The following is a 22,382-nucleotide window of genomic DNA, read 5'->3' as shown; positions in this document are numbered from 1 at the left end:
AGGCCCTGGGGGTGGGGGGTGCTGTAGAATCAGAGTTGTAGGGCTGGAAGGGTCGCCAATTGTCGTCTGGTCCAAGTCTATGTCATGCAGGCAACGCTCCCGTGCCTGTTTCACGAAGGGCAGGCCTTGTCTGCCTTCGCTGGATGGCTTGCCGGGAAAATGCTCTTGGGAATTTTCCTGGTGGAAAGTTCCTTCCTGGTGGGGAAAAGGGATGCGCAGGAAACAGCTGCTTTGTGCCACACAACAACCCGCAATTCCTGTCCAAATCGGTGAGAAAAGTGAGACACGAAACAGGGCAACTTTGCCAGAGCAGCCTCCCATCACCAGGAGGCCAGAAATATTTCAGCAGCCAGGACCGGCCGGCAGAGAAGCCTTGCCCTGCGCCTCAGTCCTGAGAGCAGCCTCAGAGGAGCTGAGCCCCCTCTGCTCCCCAAGACCAGCCTTACGGGAAGTCGTAACCTTGCTGGGGAGAGCGGCAGCAGCCACTGGGCACCGATAGTATTTATTATTTATTTATTATGTATTCAGTTTATATACTGCTCTTTATCCAAAAATCCCAGAGCAGTGTACAGCACAAAAACATAATTTATATAGCATAAGAATAAGAATGGAAAAAAAACAATCAGAGAAAAAATCATGTGTATCTGAAGATGTATGCATGAAAGCTCATACCAAGAACAAACTTGGTTGGTCTCTAAGGTGCTACTAGACATTTTTTTTTATATATTTCTACTGTGTCAGACCAACACGGCCACCTACCTGAATCTAGAAAAAAATCATAATAGTCTCTTCACTTTTAAAAGGCCATAATTTAATGGCCAGAGGCTTGGGTAAAGAGAAATGTTTTTGCCTGGCACATAAAGACCATATAAGGACGGCGCCAAGTGAGCTTCTCTCCTGTGGTGACTCCACAACTGGGGAGCCGCCACAGAATAGGCCCTTCTGGTGGTGTCACCCTCCAAACCTCTCCAGGAGGGGGAACATAGAGAAGGGCCTCGGGTGACAAGGGCAGAGCCCAGGGTGGTTTGCATGGGGAGAGGCGGCTCCGAAGGCACTGAGGTCCTGAGCCTTGTCTCGATTGAGCTTCCGTTGATGGGCTCTCATCCAGTCTGTTACTGAGGAAAGACAGCATTCTGGCCCATCTACTGCCTGGCCTGTGGATATAAAGGAGAAAAAGAGCTGTGCATCACCAGCATATTGCTGCCAACACACTGCAAATCTCCGGATGACTCCGCTCAGTGGCTTCATGGGGGGGGGTGGAATGGAGCCCCGAGGGACCCCCCATGGAAGGCTCCTTGGGGCTTCTGAAGACAAGCATCCAAGGAGGACTGGAACCACTGCAGAGCCCTACCACTTGCCCCCAAGACAGCCTCTCCAGGATTCTGGGGTGATATTGAAACCTGCGAGAGGTCAAGGAAGATTAACATTGCCCGCCTCTCTCAACAGAGGTCATCATATATGGATCTAAAAAACCAGTCTGCTCCAAGAGCACCTGGATCTGGTCAGCGAACAGAACGGCAGACAAAAGCACAGAGGGATCCCAAACAACCCTTTGAGTGCAGTGCAGGTCTCAGGTCTCAAAGTGCTGGCCAGGGCCGGCCTCTGCACTGGCTGGCAGCAAACAGGATTGGGGCCTTGAGCAGGCGAGGCAGATGCCTTCCTTGGAAGTTTTTAAGCAGAGGTTGTGCGGCCACCTGTCATGGATGCTTTAGCTGAGATTCCGGAATGACGGGGTTGGACTAGATGACCCTTGGGGTCCCTTCAAACTCTACGATTCTATACTCTGTCATTGAGCTGCAGCCCTCACTCATTCTGGACTCTGCTTAGCTAAAGGCTGTGCCTGGCACAGGGCGGCAGGAGAGGACAAGACCCTGATTGTCGTCGTCGTCCTTCGGGATTCATAGCTTACAGGAGCCCAGCAGAGCCAGGAGTCTGGCCTGGGCAAATGCTGGCACGGAAAGCGGGGGAGGAGGAGGAGGAGGAGAGAGACCTTCTCCAGGCCTTCACCCTCCTCCAGATACGGTTCTTGTGGCCTCAGCAGCAAAAGGCATTCAGGATGCTGCAGAAAGCAGCCCCTTCAGCTCCTGGGAAGACAAGTTTCTCTCTGCTGGGTGGGGAGGGAGAAACTAGAGGGCTCCCCCCCCCACACACACACCTTGGCCTGATCCAGCTGCAAGGCTCTCCTCACATCCCAAGGGCTGCCCACCACCTGCAGCCAGGAGAAGACGGAGCTGCCCACCAGTGCCCGTCTGTGCCACCTCCACTGCTGCTCTGCCTCCTGCACTGGCACCCAATTGAGTCCTGCACTCCTCCCCTCCTATGCACCCTGCCTCCCTCCCTCATGCACACGCACAAACATGGCCTTTGCGTTGTGTGCATGCCCAGATCTGAGCAGGTGGCCCATCTGGGGTGAACTGCCTTTGTGCTCCAGGGGGCATGATGAAGACCCAGGGGGGTGGGGCTGGGGCAGACCCTGCCCCTGCTGGCGCTCCTCCTGGAAACGTTGGGGGTGGTGGTGTGGGGCAGGGGGGGGCAGGATCCGTCTGTGCACAAGATGCCAGGCTGACTCCCTTCTGCGCTCCTGGAGGGGCCAGGCGGGGTGTTTGCAAGAGAGGCGTCACGTACCAAGGCACCCTGTCTCCCTGCTTGGCGCAGGCTGGCACCACCATGGGACTTGGGCCCTCCCAAAGTGGCTGAATCGGGCTTTGTGCGGAAAGTGAGCTGTGCCCAGCTGAGAGGCGGCACCTGCTCCGCTGTCGGGCACAGCCCTCATGCTCCCCCTCCCTGGCGTGGCTCAGGCCATCACTCCAGGCCAGGCCAGTTACCTGCTTTTCAACTGAAGCAAACTTTCAAAGTGAAGACAAACAAAATGCATTCAAACCCCTGAGGAGAAAATATAGTCATTTTTAAACAAACTTTTATGAAGTAAATAAATCAGCAGCATTACTTTCACTGCAGGGTGAGTAATGCGAATGCAGCCCCAAAGCCTGTTCCACTTGGAGGGGAAAGTCTTGCTTAGGAGCCCCACTGAAAGGGCCACATTCTGGCATCCAGCCATTCTCCAGCAGCAATGAAGACACAGGCACAGGGTGGGGGGGGATGACTGCCAAGAGCCCCCTCAGCCCCAGAGGAAAGGAGGATGGGCAGCCCAGGAGGGAATCTGCACTGGATCTCAGTGATGCTGCTCCCTGCCTACATGGACACAGAGTCAGGGCAGCATCCCACGGTGGTCTGGCAGAGACCAGCAGGGGTGAGATGCTGCCGTCAAGACATGATTTGGGAAAAGCCCCTAAAAGAGGAGCTCTGGCGGGAGGGAAAAGGGTACCAGGAGGGCAGGCAGAAAGGAGGTTTCTGGGGTAGGAAGGTGCTGCTGCCCGGGGGGGGGGCTGCGTTCCTCCTCCTGAGCCCCTTCAGGGGGTCAGCACAGGCAGGGAAGGAAGCAGACCTCGGGGAGAGCCCTTTGCCTCAATGCTGGCTCACCTAGAAACGGGGAGGTCCTGAAAGAGGACATTTCCCCTTCTCAGCCAAGGCTGGGTGCGCCTGCCAGAGCGGGAGCTGCTATGCTTCAGGACCTTTGGGTGGGGCTGCTGGTGTGAACGGGGGCATGGAGAGGCTTCTGAGACACCTCCAAAAGGCCATTTTGCCAGTGCTTCCCTGCTCTGCCCATTTGCACAAGGAAGAGGAGGGCAGAAGGAAGGGAAGCAGCCACTGCCCAGGCCAGCTCACTGCTGGCTCTCTGGAGCATCCCGGATCGAGGCTCTTCAGGAAACTAGGAGACTTGTGAAATAATAATAATAATAAATCATTTTTATTAAATTTTCTGTTTTACAATTTCAAATACACATTAAGATATCAATGACTTCCCTTCTTCTCTTTCCATGGTTCTTTTTATATATCTTAAATCCCTGCATATTTTACTAAAACTATACCAATCGGTTTTCCATTGTTGCATCCATCAAAACTTCTTTACTGTTGTATTTATCTTAATGCTGCCAGCGTTTTTAGCTGTACACAATTATTTTACATATATTCAATAAACGTTTTCCAATTTTCTTTAAACGTATGTTCTTCTTGTTCTCTTATTCTATGTGTTAAGTCTGCAAGTTGTGCATATTCTGTCAACTAAAGTTGCCATTCTTCTTTGGTTGGGACCTCCTCATTTTCCATGAAACTTGTTAAATTAGGTCAGGAGCAAGCAGAAACTCTCCAGGACAGGAGTAAGAGGCTCCGGTGGCTAACTGGCTGGCTGATGGACTTTCCTGTGTTGGCAGCTTTCATGTGCAGCGCAATACCACAGTCAAGAGGTCAGCAGGGCATGCCTCCTAGCAGGGTCACCTGGGGTCTCTTTTCCCAGCAAGGACGTGACTGGCGCACATTCTCTGCCAATACAGATCTCATCCCCCCCCCCCCGCTCCAGTCAGGAGAGGACACCCCAGAGGTCTCCTGTCAACTGCCTAAAATAGCTCCGCTTTCAGGGATTCAGCTAGGATTTCTACAGGGCAGCTGGCCAGATCAATGAAAGATCCCTTAAGCTACCAGGAAACCACCTGGACCCATAAGTTTCCTGGGATCAGACCACCTTAATGAACCCACCACCCTACAGAGGCCAGAGGTCACCCAAACCCAAGGACAAAAGAAGAACTTGCTGGATCAAAGCAATGGTCCATTTGGCCCAGCTCCTCAAGTTGGAGGGAGCCCCGGTGGATGAAGGGTTAAGCTGACATGCAAGGAGAGTGTCAGCAACATCAATTTATTTATTTAGTTATTTAATTAAAGCTGATCAACTGGATCAGAATTAGGTATCTGCTTGCTGACACTCTCAAGAGTGCTGTGGTTTCTTTCTAGCAGGGAAACTAATTGAGAACTAGCATATTGTGACTTGCATGTGCCCAGAAATTGCTTCTTCTGATTCTGTGTTTCACCTGAAAGAAAGGTGTGTATGTACATAACTCTCTTGGAGAGATGCTCAATTAGTCCCTATTTAAACGAGGAGGGGAAGAACCATGTATGCCACTTTGAGCTCCTTGGAAAAAAAGATGGGATACAAATGAAATCAATCAATCAATCTAATAGGACAGGGCTTTCTGTCACAGAAACCATGTTGCCTCTGCTTCAGTAAGGCTTGTTCTTCTATATGCTTCTATATGTTGGGTTATTTTATTGTTAACAGTACTTTCCACCAGTTTTCCAGGGACAGACTTAAGCTAAGCAGCCTGTAATTTCCAGGATTCTCCCTGGATCCATTTTTAAAAATTGGTGTAACATTGGCTATTTTCCAATCCTCACATTTGAGTTGGATAGATACAATCTGCCCCAGGTCCAGGGTCACCTCCCCTCTGGTCAATTCCAACATCAACTGCTCTGAGCTACAGTCATTTAGGCTATCTAGAAATAGTACCTCTGTCATGATGGGAGCACATATGTGGCCAATTCTATGTGAGTTGAAGTTGCCCATTACTACACGGTCTCTCCTGTTAGATGCTTCCTTGATTTTCTTCTTCATCTCAAGATCTCTCTGAGCATTTTGATCAGGCAGATAAAAGCGCATCCCAGTACCAAATGACTATTGGGGGCCAGTATTTACACCCACAATGACCCTGCCCTTTTGGGGATTTCTTGTTTGTTCGACTTGATGCCTTCTTTGACATACAGCGTGACACCATCTCTGGTATGTCCTTTTCTGTCCTTCCTATAGAGCTTATAACCAGATAAAGGTACATTCACAGAGAAACCAAAATGCTTGTTTACAAAGCTATCATACTACCAGCTTTACTGTACGCTTGTGAAACATGGACCACTTATAAACTCCTCGAAATATTCTATCAATGGTGTCTCTGAAAATTTTTACACATCATTTGGGAAGACAGGTGAACTAATGCCAGTGTACTGGAAGAAGCAAAGATCACCAGTGTCAAAGCAATGATTCTTCAACATCAACTTCGTTGGACTGGTCATGTTGTTCGGACGCCTGACTATCGTCTTCTAAAGCAACTACTCTATTCCCAACTCAAGAATGGAAAATGTAATACCGGTGGACAACAAAAGAGGTTTAACAGATGCTCTCAAGACAAATCTTTAAAAATGTAGTATAAGCACTGATACTGATACTTGGGAAACACTGGCCTGTGAGCACTCCAATTGGAGAACAGCCTTTAACAAAAGTGTTGTGGACTTTGAAGAAGCACGAACTTCAGACGAAAGGGAGAAACGAGCTAAGAGGAAGCCACGCCTGGCAAACCCTCACCATGATCAACTCCCACATGAAAACCTATGTCCCCACTGTGGAAGGATGTGTGGATCCAGAATTGGCTTTCACAGACACTTACAGACTCACTGTTAAGACTGTGTTTATGGAAGACAAACTCACTCGGCTAGGAGGGATCGCCAAAGAGAAGACGAAGAATATCCAGATACGCCCGACCCTTTTGTTCAAACCAGGCTTGTCCCAGCATGTTCCCTAGTGCCTAACAGATCCAAGCCTGAGACCATTGTCTCTCCCACTCACTGAGACCACAAAGGGGAGCCTGGCTGGCTGGCCCTGTGTGTGGAACCAGCAGCACTTCACCAGAAAGCTGCCATAGAGATTCTGACTTTCAGAATCCTACCTAGCAATCTACATCCGGCTTCCAGTTTCTCATTTCTGGCCATCATCTTGTGCCTAGTGTGATCATAAAATCATAGAATTGTAGAGGTGGAAGGGACCCCGAGAACCATCTAGTCTAACCCCCTGCAAGGGAGGAATCTGCAGCTGTCCCATTCGGGGACTGAACCTGCAAACTCGGCAGGATCAGCACCGGGCTCTAACCAGCTGAGCTATCCAGACTGAAATCTATCAGGCTATCTAGGCAACATCTGCAGCCTTCACCCCAGGCAGACAATTCACCCTGCGATTTGCATGCCCACCGTGTATTTACGTTCCTTCTGACTGAGGGTCCTTCTCTGTACTGGATGAATCTCCTCAGCACACGAGGGCATTTGTTGCTCCTGCAAGGCAGGTGCCCCTTTCTAAATGACCACTTCTGCTTCCTCTGAGTGACAGCCCTTCTTGAGAGCTCCAAGGCCAGCCAGCAGCCTCCTCCTGCCTGGTGGTGGCAGAGGCCTCTGCAGATGCTGCCCTTCCCCAGCCCAGCTGCTTAAGGCCAAGGGAGGCCAAGGGAGGCCAAGGGAGGGAGGGGTGCCGTGCCAGGGTCCGGCCTCCGTGCCCTTTCCTCCCTCCACTCCTCTCCAGTGAAGGGGAAGAGAACACAACAGCTTTGCATCCCCTGATTTCAAGAGGACAGGTCTTCAGGCGCAGCAGAGACTGCTGATAGGGTGGGGTGTGAAGGAGCTTCTGCTGGCTCTGCTGGAAGCACAACTCAAAGGGCACCAAAGAGGTTGTTTGAATTTGCAGCAGCCAAGTCCTGCCATTAATCCTCTGGCCAAGTCCACATTAATTTGCTCTCTACTTAGATCAACGTGAAGCTGCCCATTGGGCTCTGGTTGGCCTTTTCAGGGTTCGCTGCTCCTGAGGCGCCGGGAAGTGGAGATTTGGGGTTTCTTTCAAATGCTTTGAGTGCTGCCGGGTGATCCTGGCTGGCATCGTCACAGCAAGAAAGATCCTGAACATTGCCTGAGTGGCAGAATGAGGCTGAAGATACCGACTAGCCTTTATTTAGTTATTATTCATTTGTTTAAAGCATTTGCACCCCATCTTGCTGAGTGTGCCCCTTCCCTATCATGTAAAAAACATGTGGGGGGTGCACCTGAAAAATGGAGTTTGGGGCCCCCTCAAAACCTTGTGCCTTGAGTGACATGTGGCTGCTCTCCTGGCAAAGTGGGAGCATGAACTGGAAGGCTCAAGGCTTGTTGTGGGATCAGTTCCTCCCTTATTTCCACTTGCATTGGCTGCTGTTGGCGCACAGACCCACTTGGTGGTGTTTTGGAACCAACCTTTCAGGTTTGGCAGACGGGGCTGTGAACACCCGGATCTAGAAGCCCCTTTCCCTTTGCTCCACAGACTGTGTACAGACTGTACCATTGTTCACCATGACGTACCAGAACGGACTGTGTCTCCATACATTGCAACATTTCACCAATGAAAATAGGGGCAGCCTAAGGAAAAGCAGGACATTCGGGGATCAAATCAGAAGCCAGGACTGTCCCTGGAAAATAAGGGCACTTGGAGGGTCTGTGTCTCTGTCCTGTGCAGGCTTCTTGGAGGAGCCGGTCTGCGCTGAGGGTGCAGAGGCCGGAAAGGAGGCCTGTCGATGTGGCGCTAGGGAGACCTGCTAGGTTGGCAGGAGCTAGGACAAGAACAGGAGGGATCCTTTACCCAGGGAGACCTGTGGCTGAGAGCGGTGCAGAGCAGCTTCCGGATCTTCAAAGGATGCGCCATAAATCTTTGAACGGCAGCAAACGTGCTTCATGCAAGAGAGTTGCAGGATGGCAGAAAGCAGTTGTGATGGCGAGGGGGGGCAGGAAGGAGTGCACCTTCAGCAAATTTGGGAAGAAAATACATGCTGAAATGGCCCAAAAGGGAGCCTTGGGGGCTTCAAAGTCTACCTGGATGCAATTAGATGAAGATCAGCAACAAGCCACAATGCACAGCATTGATAGCCAGGACCAATTTCTGGTCACTGTGCAGCACGGCCTCTGAGCAACCACCATTCCCTCACCCAGCACAAATAGAAGGGGCCACAAATCTTAGTATTGTGGGATGGCAGCTCCCATCATCAGCCCAGGCAGCCAGCACGAGTAGTGGTTAGGGAGGAGGGTGAGGGCTTCAGGCTCTTTCAGCTCCTCTGGCCGGCCACAAAGGGCGCCTTCTGCCCAGCCCAAAACTGAGGTGCGGCTGGCAGTGCTGAAGGGACAGAGTCCAACAGCCACACTGGAAGGGAATGAGCCACTGTTGAGAAAGAATTCTGCAGGAAACTACACATCAGGTTATTTGTGCTTCTATAATGCTCTTCTATTCTGAAGAAAAAGCAGGTGTAACATCTCTGTTGGAAAGTGAAGAGTGTGTGTTATTCCCACTGAAAACCAAATATTGGGTGCTTTTACTTGACTTGACCTTGAACAGATGGAGACAGCACCATGAGCTGCAGAGAATATGGGTGACTGTGTGACTGGACAGGGCCCTTCCGGTGATGGCTCCCTCCTTGCTTCGGGATGGATGCCGACAAGTCACAGCCTACCTTGCTTGCTTTGCCCAACCTGCTCATTGGCTGGAATTCCAGTGGCTGGAAGGCGAATACCTTTTGAGGTTTGCTAAAACTTTTTCAGCCCATGGTCATAGAATCATGGTCACCTCCAGCATTTTGCAGGAAGGATTCTGTCTCATGCTGGAAATTTAGGTTTGTGCAATGGGAGTGGGTGAAAGTACTCAGTCAGAACAAATCCCCTTAAAAAACAACAGCAAAGACTTTTTGAAGTTCAGAAAGTGATAGTGAAGTGTGCTAGAAAGTGTGGGAAAACAATTCGTTGGGGAGAAGATGTCTAACCTCCATGCAAACAAGTCAGAGCAAATGCCCAAAGAGGAGGGACCTTGCTTAATTTCTGTGGGAGAAGCTTTGTGCAAGCAAGGAAGGAAGGGGGCTCAACAGACAGGGGGCCTGGAGGACCCCAGAAGGGGATACAGAATCACAGAACTGGAAGGGACCCCATGGGTCATCTAGTCCATCCCACTGCAATGCAGGAATTCAAGCAGGCATCCTTGTCCTGGCATTTCACTGATTTCAGTGCTTCCTAGTGCGTGCTGCTTTTCCATGTCTATTTTCCCCCTAATAACGGCCTTGAACATTTTCCTGGAAAGTCTCTTGGTAAGTGCAAGGATAGCCAACCTCTGGATTTTGCTCCCTCTTTCCCTCCCCTCAGCCAGGCTGCCCCTGCGGCTCAGACGTTTTGCACCCTTCCAGGGGGCCTGATTCTGGAGGCGCAGGCTCCTCTGTGTGGCCCTCCCTCCCCATCAGTAAAAAGGGACAGAGAGTGGCTGGTCCACCCCACAGAACTGCTTTGCGGGCAAACACTGAGGGATATCCCTTTGCACATTTTTACTGGGTCCATTTTGCTGGCAAAACTCCACCTGCAAAGGGCCAATGCCAGGCTTAGCCAGTCTGAGCCCAAGTCCTCCGGCCTGGAGCCTGGGAACTTGGCTATGTGATCTCTCTGCCCCACAACACTTTCCCGTGGGGCTGGCTCCACAAACGCCAAAGCTTCTTAGCCACAGAATAAGCTTGGCTGTTCAGAAGAATTTTCCTTTGCAATCATGAGAAATAAACATCTCAAACGTCATTGCCCAAATGTGGCTGTGGAAAGGTTTGCTCATGATCAGCTCAGCCACCTCCCTGGCCAGACCCAACTTCAGCCTCATTCTAGAGGCAGCTCAGCGTTGGCCTCCAAGCAGAAGAACGAGAGCAAGGTTTTCCTTTGGACACTGGCGCATGGCAGTTGGCACAGGCAGGGCTGCCTCCTTCCCTGGGAAGCTGGAAACACTCTGGAAGCTCCAGGTCACTGAGCCTTTGAGCTCCGCATCACCTTCCCTGGCTGGAAGCAGCTCTCCAGCAATCCTGGACAGGAGCTTCTCCTTGCCCACCTGGGATGCCACAGGGACTGGGCCAGGGATCTTCTGCATGCCAAGCTGGTGCCCCACCCCAAGCCGTAGCCCTTCCATCCCCACCAGCCGACTACAGGAGCAGCTATTCCACGCACTCACTCTCACAGAAACCTCTCCTTTGTGAGCCCTTACAGGCCAAGCTGGATTTTCGCCTTTGCATTGGGAGGAGGTGGGGGCAGCATATGTGATCACATCCAGTGGTCCACCAACCCGCTGGCAAAATTGGGCTGGCTCAGGAAACAGAAGCAAGAGGCCATTCCTGTTTCTGGATCCCCCAAGACCTCTGCCATCCTTCCTCCTTCCCTCCAGTCCTGGGGTTGACACTGGCTGATCCAACACCTGTTAAATTTAATTCAAGCCCCCCCCCCACTGCATTTGCTCAGTGCACTGTGCTTCTATTAACGTATTATATTTTTTATTTTGTATTATATTATTTATTTCGTGAAGCTGAGGCTCCAAGACTTTGGCCACCTCATGAGAAGAGAAGACTCCCTGGAAAAGACCCTGATGTTGGGAGAGATGGAGGGCACAAGGAGAAGGGGACGACAGAGGACCAGATGGTGGGACAGCATGAGTCTGACCAAACTGCGGGAGGCAGTGGAAGACAGGAGTGCCTGGCGTGCTCTGGTCCAGGGGGTCACAAAGAGTCGGACATGACTAAATGACTAAACAACAACAACATTTTTTATTTTTGTCAACTAACCCCAGTATCCCCTTGATACTGTTGTGGACTGGCTCCCTGCCCAGCAGCCCAAGCCTTGTGGGTGCCTTCATGGCAGCCCATCCAACGGTCTGGCCAGCCTCCAGATGCACCAGCCATCCAGGGCATCTCTCCCAAGGCACATGAAGCCATCTGTGGAGAGAGCAAACAATGGCCCTTGCCCTGAAGTGAGGAAGAAGGCTGTGCCAAGAGATGGTATCTCCCCTGAAGGAGAGGTGTGCGCTCTCTCTTTCCTGAAATGCAGCAGCAGGATCCAGATTCTGGAACCCAGAGTATGCATTTGGTAGGCTGCAAGGTTTTCATGCTTTTGGGTCCAAATGCCCCTCCCCGCCCCCAAAGAGTGGGAAGCAGCTGCACCCGGGCTGGACCTCTGGCCGGTTTCTGGCCACCTGAAGACCCACCACCACCTGACCAGGCCTGCTGGGTGTCCCCGTGTCTCCCTTTGGGCAGAGAGGGCCCAGCCTGGCAGCAACCCACTCCCGTCTCATGGCCCTTCACACCCCGTGAGCCAAACGTTGGTCCAAGGGGGGGGCGTGATCCTAGTGCGCGGCAGGGACCCGGGGCTGCCGGAGAGAGTGAGGGGCGCTTACGGTATTCCAGCAGCAGCAGCAGCAGCAGCAGCCTTATCTGCCCCATACGGCGGAGGGAGGCCCGTGGCTGAGCCCACCAGGGGCGGAGACGGGCCTTTCCGAGTCCCGGCTCCAGCTCTGAGCCCCCGGGCCCGGCCTGCTTCAAAGGCGTCCGGCGGAGGGGACAAGAGGGGGCTGTGGAAATGGAGGGACGCTTCCCTCTCAGCAGCTTCGGCGGGACGAGGGCGCCACGAGGCGGGCAGAGTCGAAAAGGGACGGGGGCGAAGAGGCTTCCCCAAGGCTCTTCTGACGAACACGGGACCCCCGGAGGGCTCGCTCCAGACGCCCCCAGGGCGCCCCCCCGGCGGGGTTCCAGCCTCCGCCCGCTGAGGACTAGCGCCTTGGGAAGCCCGCTCTCGGCCGCGCTTCTCCCCCGGTGGGCGGGGCTCCGCCCGGCCGCCTCTCACCTGTCCCGCCCCGCCCGTAGGTAGCTGGCGGCGGGCGGCGGCGCGGATTGGCGGGCGGGCGCGGGAGGGGCGTGTCTGCCCCGCCCTCCGCCTCCTCCGGCCAGGCCCGCGACGCCATCTTGCCTGGAAAGTTTGGAATTTCGGAGCGGCCCCCCCGGAGGGAGCGCGGAGGCGGCGGAGGAGGAGGCGGAGGCGGAGGAGGCCCAGGCGGCGGAGCGGGGCCAGCGGGGCGGCGGGAGGCGGCGGGAGCAGGAGGAGGGCGGGCGGGCGGAGGAGCCCCCTCAGCGGCCGCCCGTCGGGGGAGCAGGGCCGGCGTGGAGGGCGAGGCGCAGGCGGCCCCCCCCGCTCTCCGCGCCCCGCCATGCCCGTCCGCAAACAAGGTGAGGCGCCGGAGGGAAGAGGGGCGAGAGCGCGCGCCCGGCAGCCCGGCCGCCTCCTCCGGGAAAGTTTTCCTCGGCGGCGGCGCCCCGGGGCGGGCGGGCGGGAGGGCGGCGGGCAGAGGAGGAGGAGGAGGGGGAGCCGGCGCGCCCGGGAGCCTCTGAGCGCGTGCAGAGCGCGGTCCGGAGTCTCCGGCTGCGCGGGGAGGGCCGGGCGGGCGGAGGAGGCGCCCCCGTGCAGCGACGATGCCCCTTTTGCAGACACGCAGCGCGCCCTGCGCCTTCTGGAGGACTACCGCGCCAAGCTGAGCCGGGCGGACGAGAGGCAGCTGCGGAGCTCGGTGGAGAGAGTCATCGGCATCTTCCAGAGCAGCCTCTTCCAGGCTCTCCTAGGCGAGTATCGGGGCAGCGGGGAGGGAAGAAGGCTGCTGGACCCGCTGGGACGCCGAGCGCCTTTTCTGCGCAGACATCCAGCACTCGACGCTCATTGAAATGGAATTGCATTTGCTGCCCTGCTTCTTTTGCAGCACATTCACTCCGTTTGGCAAGTTCCTGTGTCTAGACAAACTTGGCTACCTCTCTGCTTGTCCCTGACTCTAGATCATTTATGAGCAAGTTTAAAAGGCACACTTTCCACTTTCTGTATCTCCAGTTGGAAAACTTTCACTACCATTTAGCCAACTCCTAATCCACAAAGGGCCTCTCCTCTTAATCCATGATTGCTAAGTTTACTCAAAGGTCTTTGAAGAAGTATCTTGTAAAAAAAATTTAAAAATCAAAGTACACAATGTCAGTCAGATCACCTCTGTCTGCCTCCCTGTTGATGCTCTTGGAAAGAGCATAGTTTGTGAGACAGACTTTTTCCTTGCAGAAGCCTGTTGCTTCTGCTTCATAGAATAGAATCATAGAATTGTAGAGTTGGAAGGGACCCCCAGAGTCATCTAGTCCCACCTCCTGCAATGCAGGAATCTCAGCCAAAACATCCATGACAGTTGGCCACCCAACCTCGGCTTAAAAACCTCCAAGAAAGGTGAGTCCACAACCTCTTTCCGTTGTCAAAGAGCACCCGCCCTGTGGAACGCCCTCCCATCGGATGTCAAGGAAATAAACAACTATCTGACCCTGTTGAGGGAAGATTTAATGTTTGATGTTTTATCGTGTTTTTAATATTCCATTGGGAGCTGCTCAGAGTGGCCGGGGCAACCAAGTCAGATGCGCGGCATACAAATAATAATAAAATAATTATTAATATTAATGTTAAGTGTCAGAAAGCTCTTCCTGATGTTTAGTTGGAATCTCCTTTCTTGTAACTTGAAACCATTGGTTTGAGTCCTGCACTCAAGAGCAAGACAAAACCATCTTGTTCCCTCCTCCATATGACAGCCCTTGAAATATTTCCTCTCAGTCTCCTCTTTTCCAGGCTAAACATACCCAGCTCCTTCAACTGCTCCCTATAAAGCTTGGTTTCCAGACCCTTGATCATCTTGGTCGCCCTCCTCTGCACACATTCCAGCTTGTCCGCATCCTTCTTAAATTGTGGGGCCCAGAACGACACTGGACTCCAGGTGGGGTCTGACCCAGGTGGAACAGAGTGGGACTATTACTTCTCTTGATCTGGACACTCAACTTCTGTTGATGCAGCCTAGAATAGCGTTAACATTTTTTGCTGTTGCATCACACTGTTGACTCACGTTACGCTTGTGGTCTACCCCTGGATCCTTTTCACATGACAACTGATAAGCCAGGTGTCCCCTATCTTATGATTTCAGTCATTCGTGTTACACTGGCTGCTTTCCAGTCCTCAGGTGTGGAGGCTGATCTCAGTTAATTTTTTCTGTTAGAAGCTTAGCAATTTCACATTTCTTTTCCATGGGAACTCTCAGGTAGATGCTAGAAAGCCTGGAATGGTTTTCTCATTCTAAGAGTTTACTGCCCCCCCATCTTGTATAATTGGCTGTATATCCTAAAGTTGTGCTTTCTTTACAGGCTTTGTAAGTTCTGCCACTGACAGTTAGCATGTCTGTGCCATGTGGCGCTGGTGTTTTTGCTCACAAGATGCTCCCTTATTCTGATGGAGATCTGATTATAAATTGAAGGTGGAAGGAAGGTCAAGTAGAAAGCAACAACTGCATACAGTATCTCTTCTGAAAATCAAGTGCTGAACCATATTTTCTCACTCTCCAGATATTCAAGAATTTTATGAAGTGACTTTACTTGACAATCCCAAAAGTGTTGATCGCTCAAAGCAGATTGAATTTGTACAGCCTGTGAATACGTGGGACTTCTCCAGCCTTCCAAGCACAACAGTGACTTCTGAAACACTGCCAAGCAGCCTTAGCCCAACCACAGAGGTATGACTTTAAAATGTTTGCTCTGGCTCTTGAGCCAATGGGATGGCCATTCTTAGATCTAGATCTCCTGTACAGACATGTGGTCACTTTGACAGTAAATCAAAGAGTGATGGTTGCCAAGCTTGTATCCTTGTGTGGCAGGGAATCTGCAGTATTTTTCTGTTTGGACAATGAGCTGGAAACACCAGAGTTGGAAACGGGGGTCAGGCAGGGTGTACCCACCAGCCCTCACTTCTTCCAAGTTGTACAGTCTTCCTGTTTCTCCATATAGAAGTCATTGAAGAGTGAACAATTGTGTCTCAGTGACTAGAAATATGTGGGGAACCCAGGCTTATGAAGCTTGCTAGTTGGTGGAATTTGAGGAATGTTGCTGTCCTTCAGTTTAATCAACCTACAAAACTCTCTGAGTTTTTGTGGCATCAAGAGATAACAGTATGTAATAGTTGTTTGTTCCAGTGGAAATGTCCACAAGAGTACCTTGTCATCTGTTGCTCCACTGAGGTTATGGAGGGATGTGGAATGTTCTCTGTGTTGCCAAAGGTGGAAGTGAGCAATCTGGAAAGAACTTGTAAAACAAAGGCACATACATTTTTGGATTTTATTGTTTGCAGTGAAGGCTTACAGTGCCATCCGGTCTCTCTCAGTTTTGTTCTTGGGCAACAGCATGTCTTCATTATCCAGCCTGCTTCTGTTTCACATTGGAGTAGGATTGACTCTCAGATGATGCTTAAGAATGTTTAACACCTTCAAGTTGAGATAGTCACCTGATGTTATATGTGATAAAATTGATCAAACTGAGGGTCTCTCCAGCTTAGCATTCTGTTTTGCCCCTCAGAATGATCCAAGGGGGAGTCTACCCCTTCTGGGATGCCTAGTTTGTTTGATTCTGTGTCCTCTTTGATGTAGGAAGTGACAGCCCCCATGATCTTTCAAGACCTTCTTAGAGAGGCAGCTGGTTCCTGCTGCACGTTCTTTTTTTAAAAATAATATTTATTAAAGTTTTAAGGGTTACAAAAAGAAAAAGTAAAAAACATCATTTTAAACAAAAAACAATACCACACATCACAATAAATAAAGAAAAAAGGATGAGATACAAAAAAAGAGAAAACAGAAAAATAAAATCCATTAAACAAAAAAAAAAACAAAGAAAAATACAACAAATCTTCCCATTACTTATCTTTCATTAGCTTATTTCCTTGACCTCCTCACACCTCCCTTTTTTGTATTCTAATTCGATTATCTATCTCAGCAAATCCTTTCCATCTTTTCAAATTTTAGTCCTGTAATTTATCTTAGTATAATGTAGCTTTACTTTCCCTCCTTTCACCAATTAACAGTCAGTTTTTCCCAAATCCTTTGTATCATTTCTGCTAAAGCCACATAACATCATTCCAACATCCTTCTAACATTCATTAATTTTACAATGTTTCTGTAAATAGTCTTTAAATTTCTTCCAATCTTCCTCCACCGACTCTTCTCCCTGGTCTTGGATTCTGCCAGTCATTTCCGCCAGTTCCATGTAGTCCATCACCTTCATCTGCCATTCTTCCCGGGTGGGTAGATCTTGTGTCTTCCAGTACTTTGCAATAAGTATTCTTGCTGCTGTTGTGGCATACATAAAGAAAGTTCTATCCTTCTTTAACACCAATTGGCCGACCATGCCCAGGAGAAAGGCCTCTGTTTTTTTCAAAAAGGTATATTTAAATACCTTTTTCATTTCATTATAGATCATCTCCCAGAAAGTCTTAATCCTTGGGCACGTCCACCAAAGGTGAAAGAATGTACCTTCAGTCTCTTTACATTTCCAACATTTATTATCGGGCAAATGGTAGATTTTTGCAAGCTTGACTGGTGTCATGTACCACCTGTAGATCATTTTCATTATATTCTCTCTTAAGGCATTACATGCCGTGAACTTCATACCTGTGGTCCATAACTGTTCCCAGTCAGCCATCATAATATTGTGTCCAACATCTTGTGCCCATTTAATCATAGCAGATTTTACCATTTCATCCTGAGTATTCCATTTCAACAGCAAGTTATACATTCTTGACAAGTTCTTAATTTTAGGATCTAGCAGTTCTGTTTCCAATTTTGATTTTTCCACCTGGAAGCCAATTTTTTGGTCCACGTTATGCCTCCATTATCTGGTAATAATGAAGCCAATCTCGCACTCTATTTTTAAATTTTTCAAAACTCTGCAAATTTAATCTGTCTCCCTCTTGTTCCAAAATTTCCCAATATTTTGGCCATTTGGCCTCCATATTGAGCTTTTTCTGAGCCTTGGCTTCCATTGGTGACAACCACCTTGGGGTTTTATTTTCAAGCAAGTCCTTATATCTTATCCAAACATTAAAAAGTGCTTTTCTGACAATATGGTTTTTAAACGCTTTATGTGCTTTGACCTTATCATACCACAAATATGCATGCCACCCAAAAACATTGTTAAAGCCTTCTAGATCCAACACGTCAGTGTTCTCAAGAAGCATCCATTCTCTCAGCCAGCAAAAAGCGGCTGATTCATAATAAAGTTTAAAGTCTGGCAGGGCAAATCCACCTCTTTCTTTAGCATCAGTTAATATCTTGAATTTTATTCGAGGCTTCTTGCCCTGCCAGACAAATCTAGAGATATCTCTCTGCCACTTCTTGAAACACTCCATTTTATCCAAAATTTGCAATGTTTGAAACAAAAACAGCATCCTTGGCAATACATTCATCTTTATCGCAGCAATTCGGCCTAGCAATGATAGCTTCAGGTTTGACCATATTTCTAAATCCTTTTTCACTTCCTTCCAACATTTTTCATAGTTATCCTTAAATAAATTCACATTCTTAGCAGTCATGTTAACCCCTAGGTATTTCACTTTCTTAACCAGACTTTTAAAAACAACCCCTAAAACTGCAATTTAACATGAATTTTGCTATCTAACAAGACCACTGATCCGTAAAATGAAAGCAATAAACAATGTACTTCAGTCAATTAATCAATCAATCAATCAGCTGAACTAGCTTCCACACAGTCACAAAAACAAAACAAAAAGAGCTGCAAAAACAGACAGACCTCAGTGTAACACTCAAAACAGAAGCGTAACACTCAAAACTGAGCATGTTTGGCTTCCGATAAAAGTTCGCACCCTGGAACACTAACTTCCGGGTTTATAATAATAATAATAATAATTTATTATTTGTACCCCGCCCATCTGGCTGGGTTTCCCCAGCCACTCTGGGCGGCTTCCAACAAAGATGAAAGATACACTAAAATGTCACATATTAAAAACTTCCCTGAACAGGGCTGCCTTCAGATGTCTTCTGAATGTCAGGTAGATGTTTATCGCTTTGACATCTGATGGGAGGGCGTTCCACAGGGCGGGCGCCACTACCGAGTGTTTGGGTTCCAAGTTGTTTGGGTACCAAGGCGTTTGAGAACCAAGGTACATGGATATCCCTTAACTCTGCTTGTCCTTCTGGCTGTACATGCAAAATACCTTGGAGGTACCATATTCCAACGTTCTACCTAGCAACCTAAATTTTGCTTCCAGGACCACACCGTGACTTATCTATCCCTAATGTACTGCGGCTGCAGGCCTGGGTGCTGGCCTGTCACAAATCCAGAGGCATATGCTCGGCGTGTGAGCATGCTGTGCTTCATCCTCCAAGAGTTCCTTCTGAGGAATCATTCCCTTCCTTTCCTGAGAACCTCCATCTCTGTGGCGGCAGAGGAGCTGTCATCCTGGGAGTGGCATGTTGCTACCACGTCCTTGGGGGCCTCATCCTCACATCTGTCCAGCCCGTCTCAATTTCTCCAGCTGAAGAAACTTGTACATGGAGGACCAAGAGCTCATTGCTCTTGACACACGCCCATGACTTCTGTTCAGCTGTCATGCATGCAACACTCTGTCATGCAAGACGCATAATGTGTTTTTGTGTGTCATTTTCACTAATATCAGCATTTGTCTTACGCTCCCTTAATAGTCGGTTGGGGAAACGCACCACAAAATTTGGGGAAGTGTAGATTCTGAAAGAAGGATGCATTTCAGCTCACATATTGTTTCAGGAAGTTCAAATTAGAAATCCAAGGCGAATTTCTCACCCACCACACATAAGTCCTCTCCTTAGACAGACGTGGCAGGATTTTGGAGCACAAAAGCCTGAAGGACTGTTTCCAAAAAAGTGCGAGGAGCAGCAGGACCTTCTTTCAAATCCAGCCTTAGGCTACACGTTATTAAAACAAGCCACATCCTAGACCAGGGGTGTCAAACTCAAATTCACCGGGGGCCGCATCAGCAGTTTGGTCACCCTCAAAGGGCCGGTTGTATCTGTAGGACTGTGTGTCCACTCTTTATTATCATAAATTATTGTCACTGCATTCAGTTACATCACAGGATGGCATGCGCTCAATATAAAAACAAGTGGAGGTTTCCTGAATGCATGTAAAGTGGAGGTTTCCTGTGTAGAACGGCCGGCGCCGCTAGAGGGCAGACGTTCTCTGGCTTGTAGGCTGCCACGCATGCGCTGAAGAGGCGGCTTTCTTGTGTCAAAAAAAAAAAAGCGAGAATAAAAGGTAAAGGCTGGCAGCTGGCGGCGGCTACACGGGCCACATGACGAGGTCTGGCGGGTCGGATTCGGCCCGCGGGCCTTGTGTTTGACACCCATGTCCTAGACGCTGCTGCCTGCCTTTGCAAGACATTTCCCTGTGCCCCACCCACCCGGCTATAAACCGCTGGCCAATTAGGCCAGCCCCAAAATTCCTTGTATACTCTTTCTAATACACTGGTACCTTGGTTCCCAAACGTAATCCGTTCCGGAAGTCTGTTCTAAAACCAAAGCGTTCCAAAACCAAGGCGCATTTTCCCATCGAAAGTAATGCAAAATGGATTAATCCGTTCCAGACTTTTAAAGGTAAAGGTACCCCTTCCCTTCGGGCCAGTCTTGCCAGACTCTAGGGTTGTGCGCTCATCTCATTCTATAGGCCGGGAGCCAGCGCTGTCCGCAGACACTTCCGGGTCACGTGGCCAGCGTGACAAGCTGCATCTGGCGAGCCAGCGCAGCACATGGAACGCCGTTTACCTTCCCGCTGGTAAGCGGTCCCTATTTATCTACTTGCACCTGGGGCTGCTTTCGAGCTGCTAGGTTGGCAGGCGCTGGGACCGAACGACGGGAGCGCACCCCACCGCGGGGATTCAAACCGCCGACCATGCAATCAGCAAGTCCTAGGCGCTGAGGTTTTTACCCACAGCGCCACCTGCATCCCATCCAGACTTTTAAAAACAGCCCCTAAAACAGCAATTTAACATTAATTTTGCTATGAAACAAGATCATTGATCCATAAAATCAAAACAATAATCAATGTACGGTACTATAAAATAAATAAAACAGTCTTGTAGATGATAAAAATTAAAATTAATTCTTTTTCTTACCTGCACTGATGATAGTCATTGTTTGGATGGGGGGCTTTTATCCATTTCCGCAGTCACACAATCAATCAGTAGCTGAACTGGGTTCCAGTCACAAAAACAAGTCACGTCAGAGTCCCATAAAACGAAGAGCAAGCCACACTCACAAAAACAAAAGCAAAAAAATTAGCAAAAACGAAAGCACCAAATATCACCTCAGAACGGAAACAGAAGGCTTCAATTACAATGCGCGGTGTGTGTGTGTGTGTGTGTGCAAATTAGCCGTGCATCAGTACAAACGGAAGCTCAGGAGCACCTTTGGCTTCCGAAGCAAAGTTTGCAAACCGGAACACTGACTTCCGAGTTTGCGGTGTTGAATTTCCAAGTTGTTTGGAAACCAAGCTGTTTCAAAACTGAGGCACCACTGTATACTCTTAATAAAGTTTCATAATTGGACCAGTGAGGTTTGTGTGTGTTTGCCAGTCTCAGGTCTGAGGAATTCCTGTGCATCTAGGTGGCTTTGGGTTCCACCTAGTTGGAAGACCAGAGTTAGTAAAGCCGGGAACTTGCCTTGTTCTCAGGGAGAAGCAGAGGTCTGGAGAGCAGGCTTGATGCTCTGTAAATTGCAAGGGATTTGCTGGAGGTACAAGGTGCGCTGGTCCAGGATCCCGGGATTTAACTATTGATCATATACTCAGTGTCCCCCTTGTTTCTTGGACTGGTTGGTGACCTAGAAAGGGTAAGATTCAACAGGCAGCAGTTAGACAGGGAAGGGGGAGGAGAGGCTCTGCTGAGTATCCCTCCTCCTTCAAGTCTGTGTCTTGTTCCTTTTAAGTTTGGTAACTTAACACTTTGTCAGTGGTGCTAAGAGGGGCTCCCACTCACACCTGTGGAGCAACTTTGTCATCTTAGCGCAGACACCCACATGGACTCGGTTCCTGCACAGTGAACTCCGGATCTCTCCATCGTTCAGGGTCACGCGGGTCTGGTCTATGCAAGGTGAGGGAGGAGGAGAGCTCAGCCTGGCTGCCAGCCTCGGTAGCCCAGAGGGTCAGAGTCACTGGGTTCCTCATCTGCCAACGAAGTTGCACTCACAGTAGACCCCTTTAAATTACTGGACCTCAATTAGCCATGGCCATGAATCTCACTGGGTCTACTGGATAGAGCACACAGTTTATGTAAATTGTGACTTTGTCCTGCACTGTGATCAGCAAAGCTTGCAGGAGTGCTGTTGGTCTGGTTGTAGCAGCTCCTGAGTCTTTTTAGTGTTTACTTAATAATAATAATAATAATTCTGGAATCATTTAGACATAGGCAGAAGTTGTCTTAGGCAGAGACAAACCGCTAGTCGGTCTTGCTCAGTACTGATTCTCAGCCCTGCTGCCTGAGCCCTTTGGATTGGGAAGAAATCGGGGTCTTCCGTGTGCCAGCAGGTGCTGCCTTTGAGCCACACCCTGTGAAATCTGGTACATTCAAGACGGGCAAGTGCTAAAAATAGTTAAAATCAAGCTTTGTTGTTTGTCTTCCTAAGCTCTGTTTTCACTTCCCACCCCTTCAGAAATTCTACATGGAATATTCCATCTGTTATCTTATTGACTCCAGATGCTGAAATTGTTTAATGGGGGAAACCTTTGCATGTAACTGTAGCTTTCATTCGCTGGAATGCTTCGTTGGGGAGGGAGAGATTTTTTTTTATTCAGCGGTTTATTCAAAATATGTTTAATTAAATACAGCTTTGAATCTCATCCATCAAGCCATCTTTAGAACAGGGAGCGCTGGAGCAAACTGCATGAAGAAGCAGGTTAATTGTAAACCTCAGGAATAATTTGGAGCACATTGGAAAAGCCCCCTTCCTCTACAGTTGTTTGTTTCTAGGGAGCTTTTCTCATTTCCCAACGTGTTTCTGCCTATTG

At 49.6% G+C, this 22,382-nt stretch overlaps 1 protein-coding gene across 10 annotated transcripts in view; it reads left to right on the top strand.

The window, feature by feature from the left end:
• Positions 1–12,614: 12,614 nt before the first annotated feature.
• DLG1 (discs large MAGUK scaffold protein 1) overlaps positions 12,615–22,382 on the top strand; it is an 82,515-nt gene continuing 72,747 nt past the window's right edge. For 6 of the 10 annotated variants that reach the window (XM_083612622.1, XM_083612619.1, XM_083612617.1 and 3 more), the window contains exons 1-3: positions 12,687–12,728; positions 12,987–13,118; positions 14,910–15,076. In XM_083612622.1, coding sequence (XP_083468748.1) covers positions 12,710–12,728; positions 12,987–13,118; positions 14,910–15,076 — 318 coding nt within the window. In that variant the 5' untranslated portion in view covers positions 12,687–12,709. Of the gene's footprint in view, positions 12,729–12,986; positions 13,119–14,909; positions 15,077–22,382 lie in introns of all 10 variants that reach the window. The other 4 variants (XM_083612613.1, XM_083612612.1, XM_083612624.1 and 1 more) reach the window with 1 other exon arrangement.

Source organism: Podarcis filfolensis, assembly GCF_964270895.1.
Source record: "Podarcis filfolensis genome assembly, chromosome: 5".
Classification (NCBI taxonomy): domain Eukaryota; kingdom Metazoa; phylum Chordata; class Lepidosauria; order Squamata; family Lacertidae; genus Podarcis; species Podarcis filfolensis.
The sequence above is the reverse complement of the archived record's forward strand: the minus strand, read 5'-3'. Positions and strand labels throughout refer to the sequence as shown.